The sequence below is a fragment of the Fragaria vesca genome, linkage group LG5, assembly GCF_000184155.1.
Source record: "Fragaria vesca subsp. vesca linkage group LG5, FraVesHawaii_1.0, whole genome shotgun sequence".
NCBI classification, from domain to species: domain Eukaryota; kingdom Viridiplantae; phylum Streptophyta; class Magnoliopsida; order Rosales; family Rosaceae; genus Fragaria; species Fragaria vesca.
The window spans coordinates 2,727,621-2,745,188 of record NC_020495.1 but is presented as its reverse complement, the minus strand read 5'-3'; the positions used below and the strand labels follow the sequence as shown (position 1 = coordinate 2,745,188).

General features: G+C 39.3%; 3 protein-coding genes across 4 annotated transcripts; all 3 read right to left on the bottom strand.

The window, feature by feature from the left end:
• Nucleotides 1–7,044: 7,044 nt before the first annotated feature.
• On the bottom strand, nucleotides 7,045–9,093 carry LOC101292212 (GDSL esterase/lipase At4g10955-like). Its single transcript, XM_004298863.1, has 3 exons — nucleotides 9,033–9,093; nucleotides 8,837–8,954; nucleotides 7,045–8,192 (listed from the first exon to the last, which is right to left on the bottom strand). Exons 1-3 carry the CDS (start codon nucleotides 9,091–9,093, stop codon nucleotides 7,205–7,207), a joined length of 1,167 nt encoding a protein of 388 aa, XP_004298911.1. The 3' UTR covers nucleotides 7,045–7,204.
• A 197-nt stretch (nucleotides 9,094–9,290) lies between these two features.
• LOC101291723 (GDSL esterase/lipase At4g10955-like) lies at nucleotides 9,291–11,905 on the bottom strand. Of its 2 annotated transcripts, none has more exons than XM_004298862.1 (3): nucleotides 11,794–11,905; nucleotides 11,330–11,443; nucleotides 9,291–10,581 (listed from the first exon to the last, which is right to left on the bottom strand). In XM_004298862.1, exons 2-3 carry the CDS (start codon nucleotides 11,389–11,391, stop codon nucleotides 9,591–9,593), a joined length of 1,053 nt encoding a protein of 350 aa, XP_004298910.1. In that variant the 5' UTR covers nucleotides 11,392–11,443; nucleotides 11,794–11,905; the 3' UTR covers nucleotides 9,291–9,590. The 2 variants fall into 2 exon arrangements, with proteins under 2 accessions (XP_004298910.1, XP_004298909.1); XM_004298861.1 differs by lacking the exon at nucleotides 11,794–11,905 and adding an exon at nucleotides 11,576–11,748.
• Nucleotides 11,906–12,322: 417 nt separating this feature from the next.
• LOC101291431 (dynamin-related protein 5A-like) lies at nucleotides 12,323–17,568 on the bottom strand. The gene is made up of 16 exons (XM_004298860.1): nucleotides 17,252–17,568; nucleotides 16,806–16,869; nucleotides 16,557–16,664; nucleotides 16,237–16,338; nucleotides 15,814–15,864; nucleotides 15,534–15,595; nucleotides 15,318–15,408; nucleotides 15,060–15,124; nucleotides 14,592–14,786; nucleotides 14,338–14,457; nucleotides 14,071–14,141; nucleotides 13,722–13,947; nucleotides 13,560–13,610; nucleotides 13,071–13,299; nucleotides 12,794–12,933; nucleotides 12,323–12,709 (listed from the first exon to the last, which is right to left on the bottom strand). The coding sequence occupies exons 1-16, from the start codon at nucleotides 17,378–17,380 to the stop codon at nucleotides 12,581–12,583; spliced, it is 1,833 nt and encodes a 610-aa protein (XP_004298908.1). The 5' UTR covers nucleotides 17,381–17,568; the 3' UTR covers nucleotides 12,323–12,580.

Sequence of the window (17,568 nt, the reverse complement as noted above, 5' to 3'; positions counted from 1 at the left end):
AAGGAGGGTCAAGGAGGCCCAAGGCGGGTCAATGAGAGCACAAGACGGGTGAAGACGGCACAAGGCGGGTCGAGGCGGCCCAAGGCAGGTCGAGGCGGGCCCTTGGTGACCCTAGATGGGTCAAAGCAGCCTCTTGGCGGACCAAGGAGGGTCAAGGAGGCCCAAGGCGGTCAAAGCTGGCCAAAGCGGGTCAAGGTGAGTCAAGGTTGGAACAAGGCGGGTCAAAACGGGTCAAAGTGGGTCAAGGTGGGCACTACGGGCCAAGGCGGCACAAGGCGGGTCAAGGCAGACCCTTGGTGTCCCTAGATGGGTTAAGGCGGCCCAAGGAGGGTGAAGGCAGGGTAAGGCGGCCCAAGGCCACCCAATGAGGGTCAAGGTGGCACAAAACTGGTTAAGGCGGCCTGTTGGCGGTCCATAGGTGTCAAGACCCACCCCGAATTTCACCTTGAAACCCGAGGTAATTCCTGCGGGGTCCCCGCTTTGACCCGCCTTTACCTGCCAAGGGACCACCTTGACCCTCCTAGACCCACGTAGGGACCACCTACACCCGCTTGGGGGTTTAAACCCGCCAAGGGGCTATCGAGACACGTCTAGGGCCACCAAGGGACCACTTTGACCCGTCTTGACATGCAAAGGGACCGCCTTGACCCTCATAGACCCACATAAGGACCACCTAGACCCGCTTAGGGGCCACCCTAGACCCACCAAAGGGCTGCCAAGACCCGCCTATGCCCGCTAAATGGCGATCTTGACCCATCGAGGGCTGCCAAGGGGCCGCTTTGACCTACTCTAATATGCCAAAGGACCACCTTGACCCTCCTAAATCGATGTTTGCATTAAAGCTACCCCCAAGTATAAGAGGCAAATAATAGAATAGTGGGGTTTAGAGTAGGGGTTGTCAAACCCAAGGGATTGGGAAATCTCACCCTAGCTAGGGAGTCCTAAGGTAAGATAGAAAAATATGCAAATGAATGACTCAAAAGAGAATTAAAGTTCATGGTGGGTATGTGCAAATGTGTGGTGATTGATTTTGGTTTGGTTTAGTTTGGAACAAATAGAAACTACTAAAGCAAGTAAAATGAACTAAACTAAACTAAACTATATAAGCTGTTGACAAATGGATGGGAGTTAGAGCTTACCATAGCCTCCTTGCATGCATTGATGATCAAGCAACAAATAATACAATCCTAATACGCAATTAATTACCCTCTTAACATCTGGTTAAGATTACTAAGGCCTAAACTTCTTTGATGTTATCAATTCTAACCGATTACGTCTAGAATTGACTACCTAAGAACACGTCCTATTTCCGGGTAAGTCTCAATTCAATGTTCCTAGATGCATAAAGATCAAAGTTTAGATAACCAAGCAAGCAAACCAATCCTAGGTCTAGGAGATTTTAACTCACTACCCTCACATGCACACATGGTGTGCTTTTGTAACACCCTGACCCGATTCAATTCAAGAATATAGTTCCCAAAATTCACTAATTTCCTTCAAAACTCGATTGAATTTAGAAATAACAATACCAGATCGTAGCCGGAATATCCACCATTTGAGTAAGCAAAAAGGTGGCGGCACCGCAGTGAAGAGAGAAATTGGATGAGATCTTTCCGTCCATCCCGTGGCTTGACTGAGGCATCTTAAATTTAGAAGCCTTGAAACTTCTCCAGCCCCCCTCCCCCCGGGTTCTCTGGAAGCCTCTTCTCCTTTAAGTTCCCATTGATAGTGGTCGGTGAGAGAGAGGTGTGATCGAATATGCCGGTTGTCTCCGTCTCTCTCTTCTTCGAACCATGTTCCCCTTCTCTTTCCCCTAAGAACAAATATTCCTGGAGAGTCTCCCTTCTGAATCCAGGATATATATGAGAAATCAAATCTCCTTTAATATATTATTTTCTTGTCTTCTTCTCTGGTCGGTCAAATGTTCCACACTTTTCTCTTCTTTGCTAGACGAATCTTCACTTATAACCCAAATCCAAGAGTAAAGATTAATCATAAATCCAACGGTAGAGATCAAATTTTGAAAGATCCAACGGTCCACCATTCTATTTATTTTATAATTATAGTTCCTATAGTTTTGGAATTTTAAGTACGTAAATCGACTGCCTAGAAAATTTACGAGAATTTTCGCATGCTCGGGTCGATACGAAGCATTAATTACACATCCTATTATAATTTATTTCTCATTTCAATAACTTACTTTTATGCTCTCTATATACACATACAAAATCCTATATATTCATTTATTTGTAAAATACTCGGGGTATTACAGCTTTCATGCTTTCTCTTGCTAAAAGGTACCCAATCTTTTAACAAAACTCCATGACATGGCAAACACATAAACTTAAATTGAGTAGACCTAAGTAAATGCATTCAACTCTTAAATAGAATTAATAAGCATGTGAATATGGTATTGGAAAATTGCATCAAGCATAATATCACATCAATTTCATACAAGGTTGGCTAGGGCTTTCAACCCTACCCCCAACAAAATCACTACTCACTCATAACAAGGTATACAAATTCCAACATCATAAAATACATCAAAACAAAGAGCAAGAGAGTTAGAATTGACTATTGATAGAAATGGAGGTGGTGGTGGAGATGGGTCTCCAAACCCATGAGTGGTGGTGTCTTCTTCTCCTTTGTCCAAGCTGTTAGTGATGTGGAATGATGGAATTAAAGCTCTTGGAGAGATGTGTGGTGTTGAGAAGTAATGAAAATGGTAGTTATGGAGGTGGAGATGGAGATTTGGTGGTGGAAATGGAGGTGGAGATGGTGGGTGTGAAAAGAGGATCTTGGAGATGAAAGAGATGAAGATGGGGTTAAGTATTGGAATTTTATTTGAATATTTCAAAATACCTTACTCAAATTTGAAACCTCCATCAGTTTTGGTCGTTTGTCAATAGCATTATTCTCCTTAATTGTCGTTGATCTATATGCCATAAATTCGTAACGTTTTGAAACATAATTGTGTAATAATGGTCAATTAGTTCAGTTTGAATATTAGTGATTAATGGCATTACATTCCTATTCGGTTACATTGCCAGGACCCACCCCGAATTTCACCCTGAAACCCGAAGTAAATCCTGCAGGATCCACCTCCAAAGAAAATTTACCGAAAATTCGGCATATAGACAACCTTTACTTGAAAAATTCTAGATAAACACTTCTATTATAAATCATCTATCCTCAACTCTTGGAATCTGCTCCCCAAGTTCATCACATCTCCAAAATACATCAAACCTTGATCAACTAATAAGCTGAAGCAGCCTCTTACTATGCCTCGTCTCCATGTACGCTCGACCTCATTTAAACTTAGCCTGCAAACTGGGCATTTAAAACCAAATGACACAGGGGAAAGTAATTTTAAAACGTTAGAGTAAATAGACAAAAATGAATTAAATAATTTAACAAAAACGTAATTTAAATATTTTCCCACGTTTCAAATTTAAAACTTAGCTGCACGTAACTTTGATAAACCATATAACTTAAAATCCAGAATCGCATAATAATGGACAAACCAACCTCACTGGTTAATCAGATAAAGAACTCTCGTAAAAAGAGATAAACCAGCCCCGCTGGTTAATCAAATACATAACTGAGAAAAATAAAATAAGGGGAAGAGTTATCACCATGTAAGAGGAGCCTCCAAGGTTCGGGTCGGTGTCTCTCGGGCTATAGTAGCGTCCCACGCTAAGCGCTCGACTCACCTATGGTGAGAACCGCTAATAAAGGCTAGCTAATAATGAATAATAATGATCCTAGTATGGTGATTAAAAACATACGAAATCACTTAAATTCATAAAACGTCCCCAAGATCATGCGAATGGTAAAGTTCTCAACCGTACTTGAAAATTATCATAAGAAATTAAAATAAAACTCAATGACGTGTCTCACACGTCAGACACGTCAAATTATTCTCAAAACCATAATATAAGCAAGAGTTAATTAACAAGTAAAAATTGTAAATAATATCTCAATCCAAAATACTCGCTAAAATATTCTGAATGTCAAGATCGATATTTCACAAATAAATGCGAAAATTATAAATAGCGAACTACCGAAATCCCATTTTCGGAAATTTTTTATAAATCTCAAAGTCCACAAATAAAACAATCATAAATAAATCCGAAATTTATAAAGAATATCCAAACTCAAATACCAAATTAATAATCCGAGCTCAAATCCAGAAATCATGACCGACCAATAATCAATGCTTCAAACTCAAATAATTTCCAAGATCATCTCATAAGCCGAAATTATAATATTTGCTCAGAAAATAAAATAATAAAATAATAAATTATAAAATCCTGCATTCATATTTATTTAAAACCAAAATGTCCACTAAAAAATTTAGGCATAAGTCGGCCGATATCCAAATCGTCACTCAAACGAGGTTCTTTTTGTATCCTAGCACAATAAATATGTTTAAAACCACTCTTTAATTTAAGAAAAAAATGTTTTAACTTAAGCACCAAAATCCTTCCACTTAACCCACTAATCAAGCTAGGGTTAAGCTAATTAGATTTTTACCAAACTTCAACTACAACCTCACTTCATTGTTTCTAGCACTTTACGACCATAATCAAGAAAATCCAATGGTTGGATCTATTCTACCAACCGCCAAATTCTCCAAATTTTTGAAAAATCTCAAATTTAACCAAAACTCCTCCAAAAATTTCAAATTTTACAATAATGAACTCCTCACAACATAACACATTAATTAACATGAAAAACTACCCAAAAATGCCCGTAGCGGCGGTCAGCAGCCCCTACTCCGGCGACCTCCATTACTCACCAAAATTTGACACAATCTTCCTCCCAACACGCCCAACAACTTCCTTAACTAGTACAAAGTTCAATTCCAAGTCTAACTAGAGTAATCGAACCAAAACAACAAAAATCCCAATTTATACCTTAGAATTTCAAATGCCCGATTCTCCTTACCTAGCTCAAGATGGATTGAAACCTTTTGAGGTTTTGTTGTGCAGGAGGAGAGCTTCAAAATGAGACCAGCAGCTCTGATTTTGGTGGCCAGAAAAAAGAGTTCCGGCGAGAACACCTCCGCGACACAGCCGCGACTTCATAGAGAGATTGCTCCCTCACAGCGGCGCAACACGGGCTGCCACCTACCTAGACTTGTAGAGGATGATCCGAGCTTTAATTTGATACCAAGATCGCCTCCTATCTCGGGCGGACGGCTACCGGAAAGTTACGGGTCGAGAGAGCTGCGGGGAGGAGGAGAGAGAGAGAGAGAGAGAGAGATTGACTTTCTACTTTCTACCTTACCTCAAATGGTAAGTTCCTATTTTTATACCCCCAATCAAAATAGTAACTTTACATTTTACACCTTAACTCACATACGAACTCCGATTTTAGCGTATAACATGTCCACGGATTCGTATTAACGTCCTCTACAACTTCTTAAAGAAATTTTCCTAAAATAATTTTCCTACAAAAAGTTAACTCAAGGGTCCTTAAATAGTAAACGGTTACTCAAAACAGTCAAAGGTCCAAGTAATACAAAAGTAAATAACCGTAAATTAACTTAAGAACCGGGATGTGACATGCATTCCTATTCCATAATTGCTGCCATTACATTACTGTTCCATTGTCCATTTCATTGATCATTCATTTCCTATATAAGTTTTAGGTTTCATTTTCAATTGATGTAACTACAATCCATATCTTCCTTGTTTCCTATTCTATTCCACCAAAGAGAGATAATTAAGTTGTTCGATACGATTCTAGTATTGTGAGTGTACACTTACTAGAGTCGAGATTGTTGTACCCTGGAGGGTAGACCGTCAATACTTGCTACACCGAGATACAATCTCCGAATGGTGGAAATCTATTCTTAAGGGCAGTGAACTACACGCCTCAACCTACAAGTTCATTCCCCAAAGCATCATCCATCTCCAAAATTTCCTACATAAAGTAAGTGTAAGTGTAAGTGTAAGATGCTCTTACACAATTTGGCTACATGTGGTGCAACACTCCAAAAACACAAAATGGTGGGAATTGCTTTGAATTTCAAATGTGACATAGTCTCATCACCATGCTCCTCCATGGATGGGACAAGGACCTCCATGAGTGGCGGTTGCCTGAAAATCTTGATTTGTATTTTCTCACCCAAATTCTATGTTTTGTACTCCTAGCTTTGTATACTTCACTCTCAAGCCATAATGTGGGTGTTTTTCCTCTCATTGCATTATTTCCTACAAACATAAGAAAATAGATTAAAAAATCACAAGTAAACACAAGACAATCTCCATAGTTTTAGACACATTTATATGAGTCAAATGCAACTCAACAAATACCCCTACACTTGAACGTTACTTGTCCTCAAGCAATAACATTAACCCAAATCCGAAAAAACAACAAAACAAACACAATCAAATCTTTCTAACATTTTTCTCAGATAACACGTACAATTAACGTAGGACAAAAAAAATCATACTATGTCTCAAAAGTCTTATGATATTATGGGTCACATACGAATGTAAAATTTATGTCATATCATGATTGTCACTTTGATGCACCAAAATAAAGTTTGCACAACAAAACCGTGCTAACCATAAACTCAATAGATAATCACTCTAATTTTCACACACAAGTGTTTATGAGTTAGCTACATTATCACTCAAACAATTTCATGTAAATGCCATCATATGTTTGATTTTCAATCTCATCTCCACAAGATCATGCACAAACCATGTCTAAGTTGACAATGTCGGACGTCAACACTTTGATGTCAATTACCAATTTGCCAACCATAAGTTGACAATTGTCTTTGCTAATGCAGGAATAAAACACAATTCTGCTGCCAATGCACTATCTAAACTTGAAACTGGATTCACGACAAATTTAGATATGGTAACGAGAAGTGAAAAAGAGTGAGTATTTAACTATTTATAGAAGTTTTGCAAAAGAAATTTGGGATTTCTTTGTTGCTGAATTCCATATTTACTTTGCTGTAATTTAATTTAGCATTTGGTTGTTAAGTAAAGGGTTTGGAGTTTTCTTACAATGACACAGCATGAAGCAAGCATTCACTTTTTACTAGGGGCCAATGAAGTACATCAGAGCTTTTGAATCAAAACATGTTCATCTATGCCTAGCATTTGGTCTGGACTAATGGACATGCTTGAGGCTGGTTCACTACTCAAAAACTATAATCAATAGAACAAACCCGGAAGTGTTATCTGTATCTGTAAGTCTCAGACTTCAAGTTCTGATTCTCTCTCCACCATTGTCGAATTCCATGGGCTTCTTTGAAATCCCTTGAAGGTGTCATATTGACTGTGAGATCTGCACAAGGAATGAGGTGCATTGGTGGCTCTGTCTCCTTTCCTACTGCATACCTTAATAAACTCCCAATTGAATTCTGGGTTGCTAACCTCTCAATGCCTCCTGCTCCAATCTCCACCATCTTCTTTCTATGTTCAAAATAACCAATATATCCAGAGCAGAAGTCATCGCCTTGATTCACAAATACATTAGGAACCCATTCATACAGACCAAAAAATGGATCTTCTTGTTCTGGCCAGGTTGGATTCACAGCTTTAGCGAGTCCTGCAGTGAATACACTCCGAGCAAAGCGAATGCCTAGCTTGACATTCTCCTGCTTGATCCTCTCCATTGGGGCAACGAAAACAAATGGTTGGTTGAAGAGAAAAGATTTGAGGAAAATTCCATCCTTGGCCATTGTTTTTCCAGCAAGCATTGCCAATACTGAACCCATGGAATGGCCAGCTAACCAAACGCTTGATGAATCGCCAGCATCCCCAACTGTAGCTCGGATTGCCTGCATAGCAGTCTCAAAGCGAGATGTCTTGTGAAGTCTATTTTTGATTAACTTGAGGGACAAGTTAAGATCTCGTGAGACCAGGTCATACATGGTTAAGGTGCCACGGAAGGCAATAACAAAATGAGGGCTGTTTTCATCTTCCAATACTGAATGTTCTGTGCCAAGAGAAGAGTGAGGAGGTTTAAGTTCATAAATGGCACCGAAGATGGACCAACTGTCATCATCAACAAGTGGACGAACCAACTCAAAATGGAAGAACTCCCACCAAGGAGGAGCCAAGGCCTCGTGCCCTTTACGCTTCTCTTGATGGTCCACCTCAAGAACTTTGACACCCTGAACCAAACTGGCAGCAACAGACCTCTGATGATCAGTGTTCTTCCTGCATAATATGTACCATACACATTTCCTTCCCATATCAGATTGCAAGTACAGAGAATAACACCTTCAATTAAGTTTGATGCAGCAAGTTTGCAATAATGTACAACTTAGAGAAACTTTCCATTTAAGTACCACAACACAAAGATCTGCACAGTATAATGCTAGCTATGGCATAGTTGTGCATCCTAATGTCTGCACTATTGCATACAGTTTGATACCATAACCCCAGCATGCCTAATGCACCGAGAAGATCTAGGATACATAAGCAAGACATAGGATTCCATATATACGTCAACCTCATCTAGCACTTTGGATGAGATACTGGGTCCCTATAACTGCTTGTATCAGTGTAAATAACAAGGTTTAAGCCGACTCGTATGCTATGCAACAAGGGTTTAGCAGGGTTTAGGCCGACTCAAATGCAGAAAGAATATTCAAACACAATGTTAATTTTGATCATTGCAATTATAAGAGTATGATTGCTCAGCTATTCTGTGCTTCTAACAAAAGGGTGATTAACAGAAATTGAAAACACTCGAACAGTAAACCAAAGAAAAGTGCATACAGATAATCACAAGCGCTTTCCCCATACAGTTTAAACTGTAGGGATTGCAGTCTAGAATTTTAAAGAAGTTTAGGGTTCACCAGTCAATAGAAGTTAGATGTGATGGTCCTGAAACATAAAAGAGATGCCTATCAGAAACCATTAGACACCAACGTTTCTCTGTAACCTTGCTCTTGATATATCCTCGCAACCTTTTCTCTGCATAAATAAAACAGTCAATACAGAGTACACAAGTTGGAGTTAGAAGCTAATGGAATCATTGGTATTCAAACACACCTTTTCCAGAACTATCAAATACTCCCTGAAAACAAACCGCAGAAATATTGCTCATCATCATCGTCTTACGGTCTGTTATAGAGGGTAGACCTTGACTTGTTAATTTCTTTTTTCTTTTTTCTTTTTTTATTTGGCTAAAACTTGGTGGGACACGCTTTATACACCAAACGAAGCAAACACGCCTTGTTGACTCTGTTCATCCACATATATATTACCTTAATTTCCTTTGGTCGTTGTTTTTTTTTTTTTTTTTTTTTTTCTCGCATCCTTTCAATCAAATTTAGAAACAAGGCTACAAGCTATGAATATGCCAACAAGCACAACACTAATGAAACACTCCAAGAAACAAACTGGTAGCTTCAAAAGATATTCCTTCCTGCTTCAACTCGGAAAATACTTTACAACTCCTATCATTCACACAATCTCAGGATTTGATGTTCTTCGTGGATGAGCCTGAATACTGATTCACTGATTGAAACTACTGATGAGAATGGAAAAGAAGTAAATAGCCTCTGCATAAGTACATGACACTAATAATCCAAGAAAATTCACTTGAGACTATTTGTATCTGTGGACCTCAGACCTCAACTGCATACTGTCTGCCCACCATTGGTGAATTCCATGAGCTTCTTTGAGATCCCGTGCAGGGGTTAGATTTACAGTCAGGTTGGCAGAAGGAATGAGGTGCAATGCTGGCTCGGAATCTGAGGCTTTTCCCACTGCATGCATTAGTAGACCTCCGAGCGAATTCTGGGTAGCTAACCTCTCAATGGCCCCAGCTCCAATCTGCTCCATCCTCTTCCTATGCTCAAAATAGCCAATATATTCCGAGCATATGTCATCTCCTGGATTGACAAACAGACTAGGGAACCATGAAGACAGAGTCATGAATGGGTCTTCAACTGATCGATTTCCCTGATGTTGCTGTTGTTTAGCCTTCATAGCAAAAGACAGCCCGGCAGTAATTACACTGCCTGCAAATCGAATCCCATGCTTCACATTCTTATTAGTAATCCTCTCAATCGGGGCAGAAACAAACGGTGGATTAAAGAGGAAAGACTTGAGTTTAGCGCCATTCCTGGCCATAGTTTTCCCAGCAAGCATTGCCATGGATGACCCTAAGGAATGACCAGCTAACCAAACATTTGAATCCCCTACAGCAGCAACCATATTTCTGACAGCTTGTATAGCAATCTCAAAACGAGACGTTCGGTGAAGTCCATTGCGGATGACCTCAACATCCAACTCCAGATCTCGTGAGACAGAGTCGGACTTGGTCACAGTGCCACGGAAGGCAATGACATAACAAGGTCTCCCCTCTAGTGAGTGGTGGCGCAAAGACGGAGGAGGCTTGAATTCATAAATGGCACCAAAGATGGATAAACCAACATCATCCACTAGTTTACGGAGCAACTTAAAATGAAAGAACTCCCACCAAGGAGGAGCAAGGGCCTCAGAACCTTCACGCTTCTCTTGGCGGTCACGCTCAACAATGTAGACACCCTGAACCAAACTAGCAGCAACAGACCTTTGATGATTAGTGTTCTCCCTGCATAGGATGGCACAAATTTTCAGTTCCCTAAGGACACAATTGAAAATAATTGAAACGAAATCAATGATGAGACAAGCAACAAGTTTGTACTGCACAGGCAAGTATATGAACTACTTGTATTTCTTTCTACATATTTAATGATCAATATGGATGATACAATAAGGGTGGACAGGAGGTCCACAACATCGAGAAACTGAACAAAAACCAGAAAACTACCCCAAATGCAACATATGGCTGCAGAAAAAACACCCTAAAGGCCCAAAAACTACACAGCTGCCTTCCTGTGAAGCGACATATAAGAAAGGCTGTAATCTGTCAAATCTAATGAAACAGAAGCCCATATATGAACTACTTCTACAATGAATAATTCACATGTGCAATCTGTTATTTCTAATTTGATAAATTGCAATAAACAGCAAGTTTTCAAGTGGCTTATATAAGCAGCCATTTAGGCACGTCAACAATATTTTGCCAGAAAAGTATAATCCTTGTTCTAAAATTTTGAGACTATGATTGATATCAAACATATAATTCAACTTCCCAAACAAGCGAATAGAACAGTTCTATACTCTTAACAGAATCCATCTTCATGTGGTATAGTTATTAGCTTAAAATACATATTCAGTTATTAGTTTACTGATTAGCAAAAATTGGTCACAACTCAGTAGCTTTTCACCAACTTCAGAATCCTAAAAAGAATATATTAAGAACCAAAAAAGACCTATACAAATGTAAAATGTCTCACCAGTCAATGCAAGTTAGGTGCAATGGTCCTGAAAGTTCAAAACATTCCCTCTCGGAAGCCATTTACAACCAACGCTACTCTCTCTGCCTCCTTATACTATCCTCCAAAGCTGATCTGCATTCCACAGGTCCACGAGAAGCGTTCAGTACACAATAAAAAATATCATAAACACAAATACTAATTGAAAATCACAGACCCCAGGGTAAGTGCTGAGAAGGCACAAGGTAAAACAATACATGGGTTAACCTTATTTCCTCTATTTACTTGACAAAAAGAACCAAAGCAAAGATCTTGAAGAGTTTGCTTCACTAAGAACCTCAATCCTATGTAATATGAATCAAAGGCCAAGTCTTTTCTCAGAATGCACTTAGATCTGATCAGAAGCCATTTTGGGTAGCCACAAAACCCAGACAGATCCCATGAGACTCTCGCATTCTGAATTTAAATGTGTTAAACGAACCCACCATTTTCAAATCAGTGAAATGGGGAAGGAAAGGAAAGCCAGAATTTAATGAAAGCTGAAATCCGAAACCAACATGCAGATGAAGTAATTGAAATTTCTGGACTTGAAAATGTAGGGACTCACCGGAGCGGTTGGTTGGTCGTTGGTGAGGCGTGGGCGTTAGGATGTCTACGTCGTACAAGTTTCTCTGAGTTTGCAAACGACAATCCTACGGGTTAGGCGGAGACGAGCTGCGTCTAGACGGTGACACGTGGCGTGGGCTAGACGAGTTAAGAGGTCCACCCTTTAAAAACGATAAAAAAAATAAAAAAAAAACTAAAACTAAACGAGAATTCTGCGGGTCAGGCGGAAACGAGCTGCGTCTAGACGGTAACACGTGACGTGACCTAAACGGGTAATGGGTTCAGCGTTTAAAACAAGGGAAAAAAAAAAAAAAAAAAAAAAAAAACCAAAGATTCACCGCTCGGTAAAATTTGACCAACCACACATGCCTTTGGGGGCTAGATCACAAGGGAGAAAGGCAAAAAATCGATCAAAATAAGGCACATCCATCAAGCAAATCATATATACTATATATTGTGGCTGTTACAAAGTGAAAATGTGAATGTTTAAACGACATGAATGTGAAAGATGACATAAGCTCCCCGGGAATTTGTTGGTACATAGAATACAAAAAGATGCCGCCGACTCCACTTTTCCCGTTAGAACCAAGTCTTTAAATGAATGAATCATGTGGCCTTCAAGACAAAATCCACATCGAAAAGAAACAGTGCATCCCTGCTGCACTTCTACTTAGACCAAGCAACTGTATCCATCTCCGCTTGGGCGCTCCTATATAGCTCCAACCTCTTCGCAAGGGCAGAACGCCTCTCCATAACTGCCGGATCCTCATTCAGTAAAGAGGACAACTGCTTTGCCTGCTCGAAGAAATTTAGAGTCAGTCCACTGTCAACAATCAATTTTCATCACAAGCACACTGGCAGAGAAATATCTATACTCACATCTAGTTTACCCATATCAGTGAAGAAACGGTCCAATAAGCTTCGTTTTGCCTCTCTGACTTGGCAATAAACAACAGACTTGGGAATGGAGTTACGTAAACTTGCACAAACCATATTGACATATGCCAGAACGTTTGATCCTGTTTTTTAGCAGAAAAACGTAAAGTGAATGATTAAGTATTTTTATCATCAAATTAATCCCTCATAAAAAAAAAGATTAAAAAGTTTGACCCCAATCGCCTTTAAGAAAGGCTAACTTTTAGTTTAGGACCCTCACCAATTCGCCTGAGATAAGAATCATTGTATCTGTCAAACAGTGAATGTGATGGATTGCCACCCTTGTCAACATCTTGAGGAAGTTTCCGAAAGAAATCAACTGTCAGGTAACTACACTCCATATCAACTAACTGTAGCGTTGCTTTCTTGCTTTCTTCTCTCATTCTCTCAAGTGACTCGCAAGCTGCATTTGTCACCTCTACTCTAAGACCAGGATACTGCCTTAGCTCCTGCAAGTCAACCAGCACAACAATCCAACAACTTGAAAAGTCAGAACCTAAGCAACATTCAGTTGTGGCTTTTAGGGCCAAAAAGATAATAGAGAAAAAAAAAACATTTGTTGAAGACCTTGAGAAATAATGAACCCAAGACTGGGGATAACAAAATGCAATAAGACAAATATTGAATACCAGAGTATCTACAACTGCCAAGACGACACCACTAAAAGGAAGAAATTAAAAAAAATATTTGAACTTGGAAGGGAACGTACCGGAGTCTCATTTACAGCCTTGTGAACAAGATCCTTCAAAAGGCCATGAACCTGGCATCCAGCAAATTTGAAAATAAATCATCTTAGTACAAGGCAACAAGCAGTGTAATTACAAGTAAAATTTGCAATTTCGACTGAAGGAAAAGTAAGCTAGTTTCTCACCGCATCAACTGCAGCCTCAGCAGGACCTCTTATACTAATCACCGAGGATTCAATGAGACGACGGTATCCTTGTTCCGGAGCTATTAGATGAGGTTGATACCCATCAGCTTCGGTGATGAGCTTTCTTATATTTTCCATTGAAAGTTGCTTATCAAATTGCAATCTTTTCAGAGCCGCAGGAAGTTGGTTATCAAAAACATTGTAAATCTTATCACCTCCAGGACGCCTGTAGCAAAAGAACATATTAAATATGATAACTTTATCAATAGATTGCCAGAGGAAAATTAACACCAAGCTGCACAAAGGCGCTGCCCCATATATAGGAAAATGACTAATGTGTGATACTTACACTCCATCAAGATGTTCTTTATATGTTCCATCAAACATACGACAAATCTCCATGATTGCATACAGTTTCCCCTGCAATTGAAAGCAATCGATTAGTAGCAGATCTTGTAAATAAAAAATGTGATCTAAATGTGAAGACTCCTTCCCCTCTACACTAGATGAGAGAATAACAATTCATGAATAACAACACAATTAATGACTTTGACATAAGAGTAATACACACACACAGTTATACACACACTTCACTAGAAAAACAGGACAAGCTTACTCCTGCATCAGTAGCAATGGGCTTTCCAAGACGACTCAGCTCAGTTTCGAGTTCACTAATTGTCTTGTTAATAAGGGACTGGATGCCTGGGATTTTTGTCTTAATTACAGTCTCCAAATGCTGACAAATCAACATTATATTGATTAGTAAGTGAGTAGAAAAAAAAAACAAAAGGTAAAGTAATAACGATCTACTATCGTTGCTTCCTGCTAAAGAAATTAAATCAATCTAACAGAAAATTTGTAGGTGTCTACCTTAGAAAGCATTTTTGCTAGATGCTCAGAGCCCATTCTGTGAGCAAGGTGCTTGTATTCGGGGGTAGTTGAAAAATACTCACGTTCTCTACGCCGAGCAGCAATCATGTCCACATTCTTGTTGATATCTGCTTGAGAGCGATTCACAACCCCAACCCAAGGGAATTTCAGGCGATAAGACTTTCCTTCCAATATCTAAACAAAAAGGAAAAGATACTCAAAATGTATAGTGCAAGATTTAAGCAGCATCTTCAATCTGGATTCCTTAACAAGTTTTCTAATATACACAATGCATCGAAATGGCTTATAAAACCTTCTTGCACCACTTTCTTACAATATAAAGGTCAAATAAAGTTTTCACACGAACAGTAAGCTTTAGTTCTTTCCAGTTGAACATGTATAGCTTAATGGAGGATTACCAAACCATCTAGTATCAAACAATAAAACCAAAATACTAGGCCAACTTACTTCAGCTGCATCAGTACCCTTATCCATAAGATCAATTTTTGTCAAGACTCCGAGTGTCCTCTCCCCTGTGAAAGAATAACATTAGACTGAACACTAAAACATCTAGAACTGTGTTCTCATGCAATCCACAGGTTCAAATCAGCTATGACATTCCCATTTCATTAGATTGACTTGATGACACTTAGATTTAGAAGTACCATATGAATCTTTTCTGGAAAGCAACACATACGAAAATTGGATGTGGATCTCTAGACTCACCTGTTGGATCCACTTCACGAGAGATTTTAATTGCATCAGATGTAGCAAGATCTTGATTGGCAGGTGAAATTGCTAAAATTATACTGTTGGGCTGCATAAAACATTGAAGAATAAGATGATTAAACATAGTAACACTTCAGGGGGAAAAATAGTATATAAAATAAAAAGAAGAAGATGATGAAGAAGAAAGCAGATAAAAGTTCCAAAGGACTTTACCTTCTCAATGTAGGAGCGAACCATATTTTCAATGTCCTGCACAATACTGTCTGGCTGACCCTCTAGATTTACCATGGCATATTGTTAAGAGTCATATTACATATACGATTAATAGAATTCGAAAATCAATATGTACAAGGATCCTTAGGAATGTGCCAATACTGGAGATACATTTATGATCTACTATTCTTTTTACCATCCATAGCTCTTGAACACTTTTCCACAGGCAGATATAATGACAAAGAAATACATGTACAAAAATAAGAGCCATGATACTTACCAACAGCAACTTTTGTAAGCCCAGGAAGATCAACAAGTGTCAAGTTGACAACTGTGGAATCAAACATAAATTTGTTATGTAAGTAGAGAGGAAATGTGGTAATCACAAAATGCTACTGCTCTCGCAATCTTTGACTAGGTCACTCATTCAAAAAGTGGCACACTTTAGTTCTGGTTATACTAGTTTTGGAAATCCTAGAACAGCCTTCCATCTTATCTGTTTATCTAAGAAATGTGATACTTGCAACACTTGAGTAGACTTTCCTAAAATTGTAAAGGACATTAGAAATAAGATTGTCAAAATCCAAGTCAAACTACTATACTAACAGTCTAAGAATACCTCCACATTTTCTTTCTCATTCCCATTCCAAGAGTGCAGGATAAAAAATAAATACAAGCACAAATCAAATATCCATTATCTTACCATTAGGAGAATATATGCTAAGATGAATTGGAACACTGGAGATCATTTTGCTGCGGCCAGTTTCACGATCCGTCTCATCTGAAATTTCCTTTCGTACAGCAGCTGTTACATACATGATCAATAATGACATGTTAGTTATGTGAAGAAAATAAACAAGTAAACAGATAAGATAAACAAGCATTGAAACATAGCATTATTCCTCAAGACACACTTTGAAAGTGTAATAAGGAAACCTCAACTAATAAGGATACCAATTAAATTTAAATAGCATAGCAAATTAAATCCAGATGGGCAAAATCAGAAAAAGAGTAAGAATTTACCAAAATCAGTGAACCTTTTCCTCGGGAGATGGAGAAACTCTGCATATTCTCTGCTGCCTTCATCAATCTTATGAAGCTGCAACACAAGAGGACGCCTAGTAACAATACCTGCAATCATTTGCCCATGTGTCATTTAGCATAAATCAAAACATCCACATAAAAGAATGGCAAGCATAGCCAAAGAGTGGAACAAATACGACCGCCCTATCGACCAAACCGAACCCTCACAGATAAGTAAGAGAATCTTACCAGAACCACGGGGTAAGAAGTCCTTCCCGACAATGCTCTCCAACACGGAAGACTTGCCTGAACTCTGCACGGCAAAACCAAAACATAAGGAAACAATATATCCATTAATATCAAAATAAATTCATTCCTCATTCCCAAAATTTTTCATATTCTTTTCATATTATCACACATGCTTCAGCTAACATGAGCAAAATTCACTTCCACCGAAACGCATAAAAGCAATTTACTTCAGCTACACAGCTCAATAACTAAAACTAGTCCAGAATTTGATTAAGCAAAACTATCTATCTTCGTCGATAAGCAAATTACGCAGCAGAGTTAAATCAAGCAAAGCATTCACACAGCATCTACTAACAACTAGGTTACACAGCTGAGCAAAGCAGAGCTCATATAGCTGGATCAATCAATCAATCAATCAGGCTGAGGAGCATGAATCGGAAGCTGACCTGGCCACCGACGACGGCGATGGAGGGAAGGGCGTCCCAGAGAGTCGGTAATGCGCTGGCCTCGCCGTGGTCGCCGAGAGCAGTGCAAGCTCTTTGGATTTTGTTGACGAGCGAGATGAGATTCTCCATATCTTTAAGTCTCGGCGGCGGCGGCGGAGGCGGAGGGAGTCAGATCGCGGTGGATCTGACGGGAGCTGATGAACGGTCGACGAAACGGAGAAGGTAGATCTGCGACGGTGAGGAGGAGCCGGCCAGAGAGATATAGAGAGAGAGAGAGAGAGAGAGAGAGAGAGAGAGAGAGATAGTAGAGAGAGTAG

Bases quoted from the DNA above. Each gene is read 5' to 3' on its own strand.
- LOC101292212 (XM_004298863.1), bottom strand. From the start codon at position 9,093: ATGATGATGAGCAATATTTCTGCGGTTTGTTTTCAGGGAGTATTTGAT. The intron at 8,955-9,032 runs GTGTGTTTGAAT...TTATTTATGCAG, and splicing joins ATTTGATAGTTCTGGAAAAG to AGAAAAGGTTGCGAGGATAT. The intron at 8,193-8,836 runs GTGAACCCTAAA...CATATTATGCAG, and splicing joins CATCTAACTTCTATTGACTG to GAAGAACACTGATCATCAGA.
- LOC101291431 (XM_004298860.1), bottom strand. From the start codon at position 17,380: ATGGAGAATCTCATCTCGCTCGTCAACAAAATCCAAAGAGCTTGCACT. The intron at 14,142-14,337 runs GTAAGCTTGTCC...TTTCAATTGCAG, and splicing joins CCATTGCTACTGATGCAGGA to GGGAAACTGTATGCAATCAT. The intron at 12,934-13,070 runs GTGAGGGTCCTA...GCTAAAAAACAG, and splicing joins TTCTTATCTCAGGCGAATTG to GATCAAACGTTCTGGCATAT.
- LOC101291723 (XM_004298862.1), bottom strand. From the start codon at position 11,391: ATGGCTTCCGAGAGGGAATGTTTTGAACTTTCAGGACCATTGCACCTA. The intron at 10,582-11,329 runs GTGAGACATTTT...CATCCTATGCAG, and splicing joins CACCTAACTTGCATTGACTG to GGAGAACACTAATCATCAAA.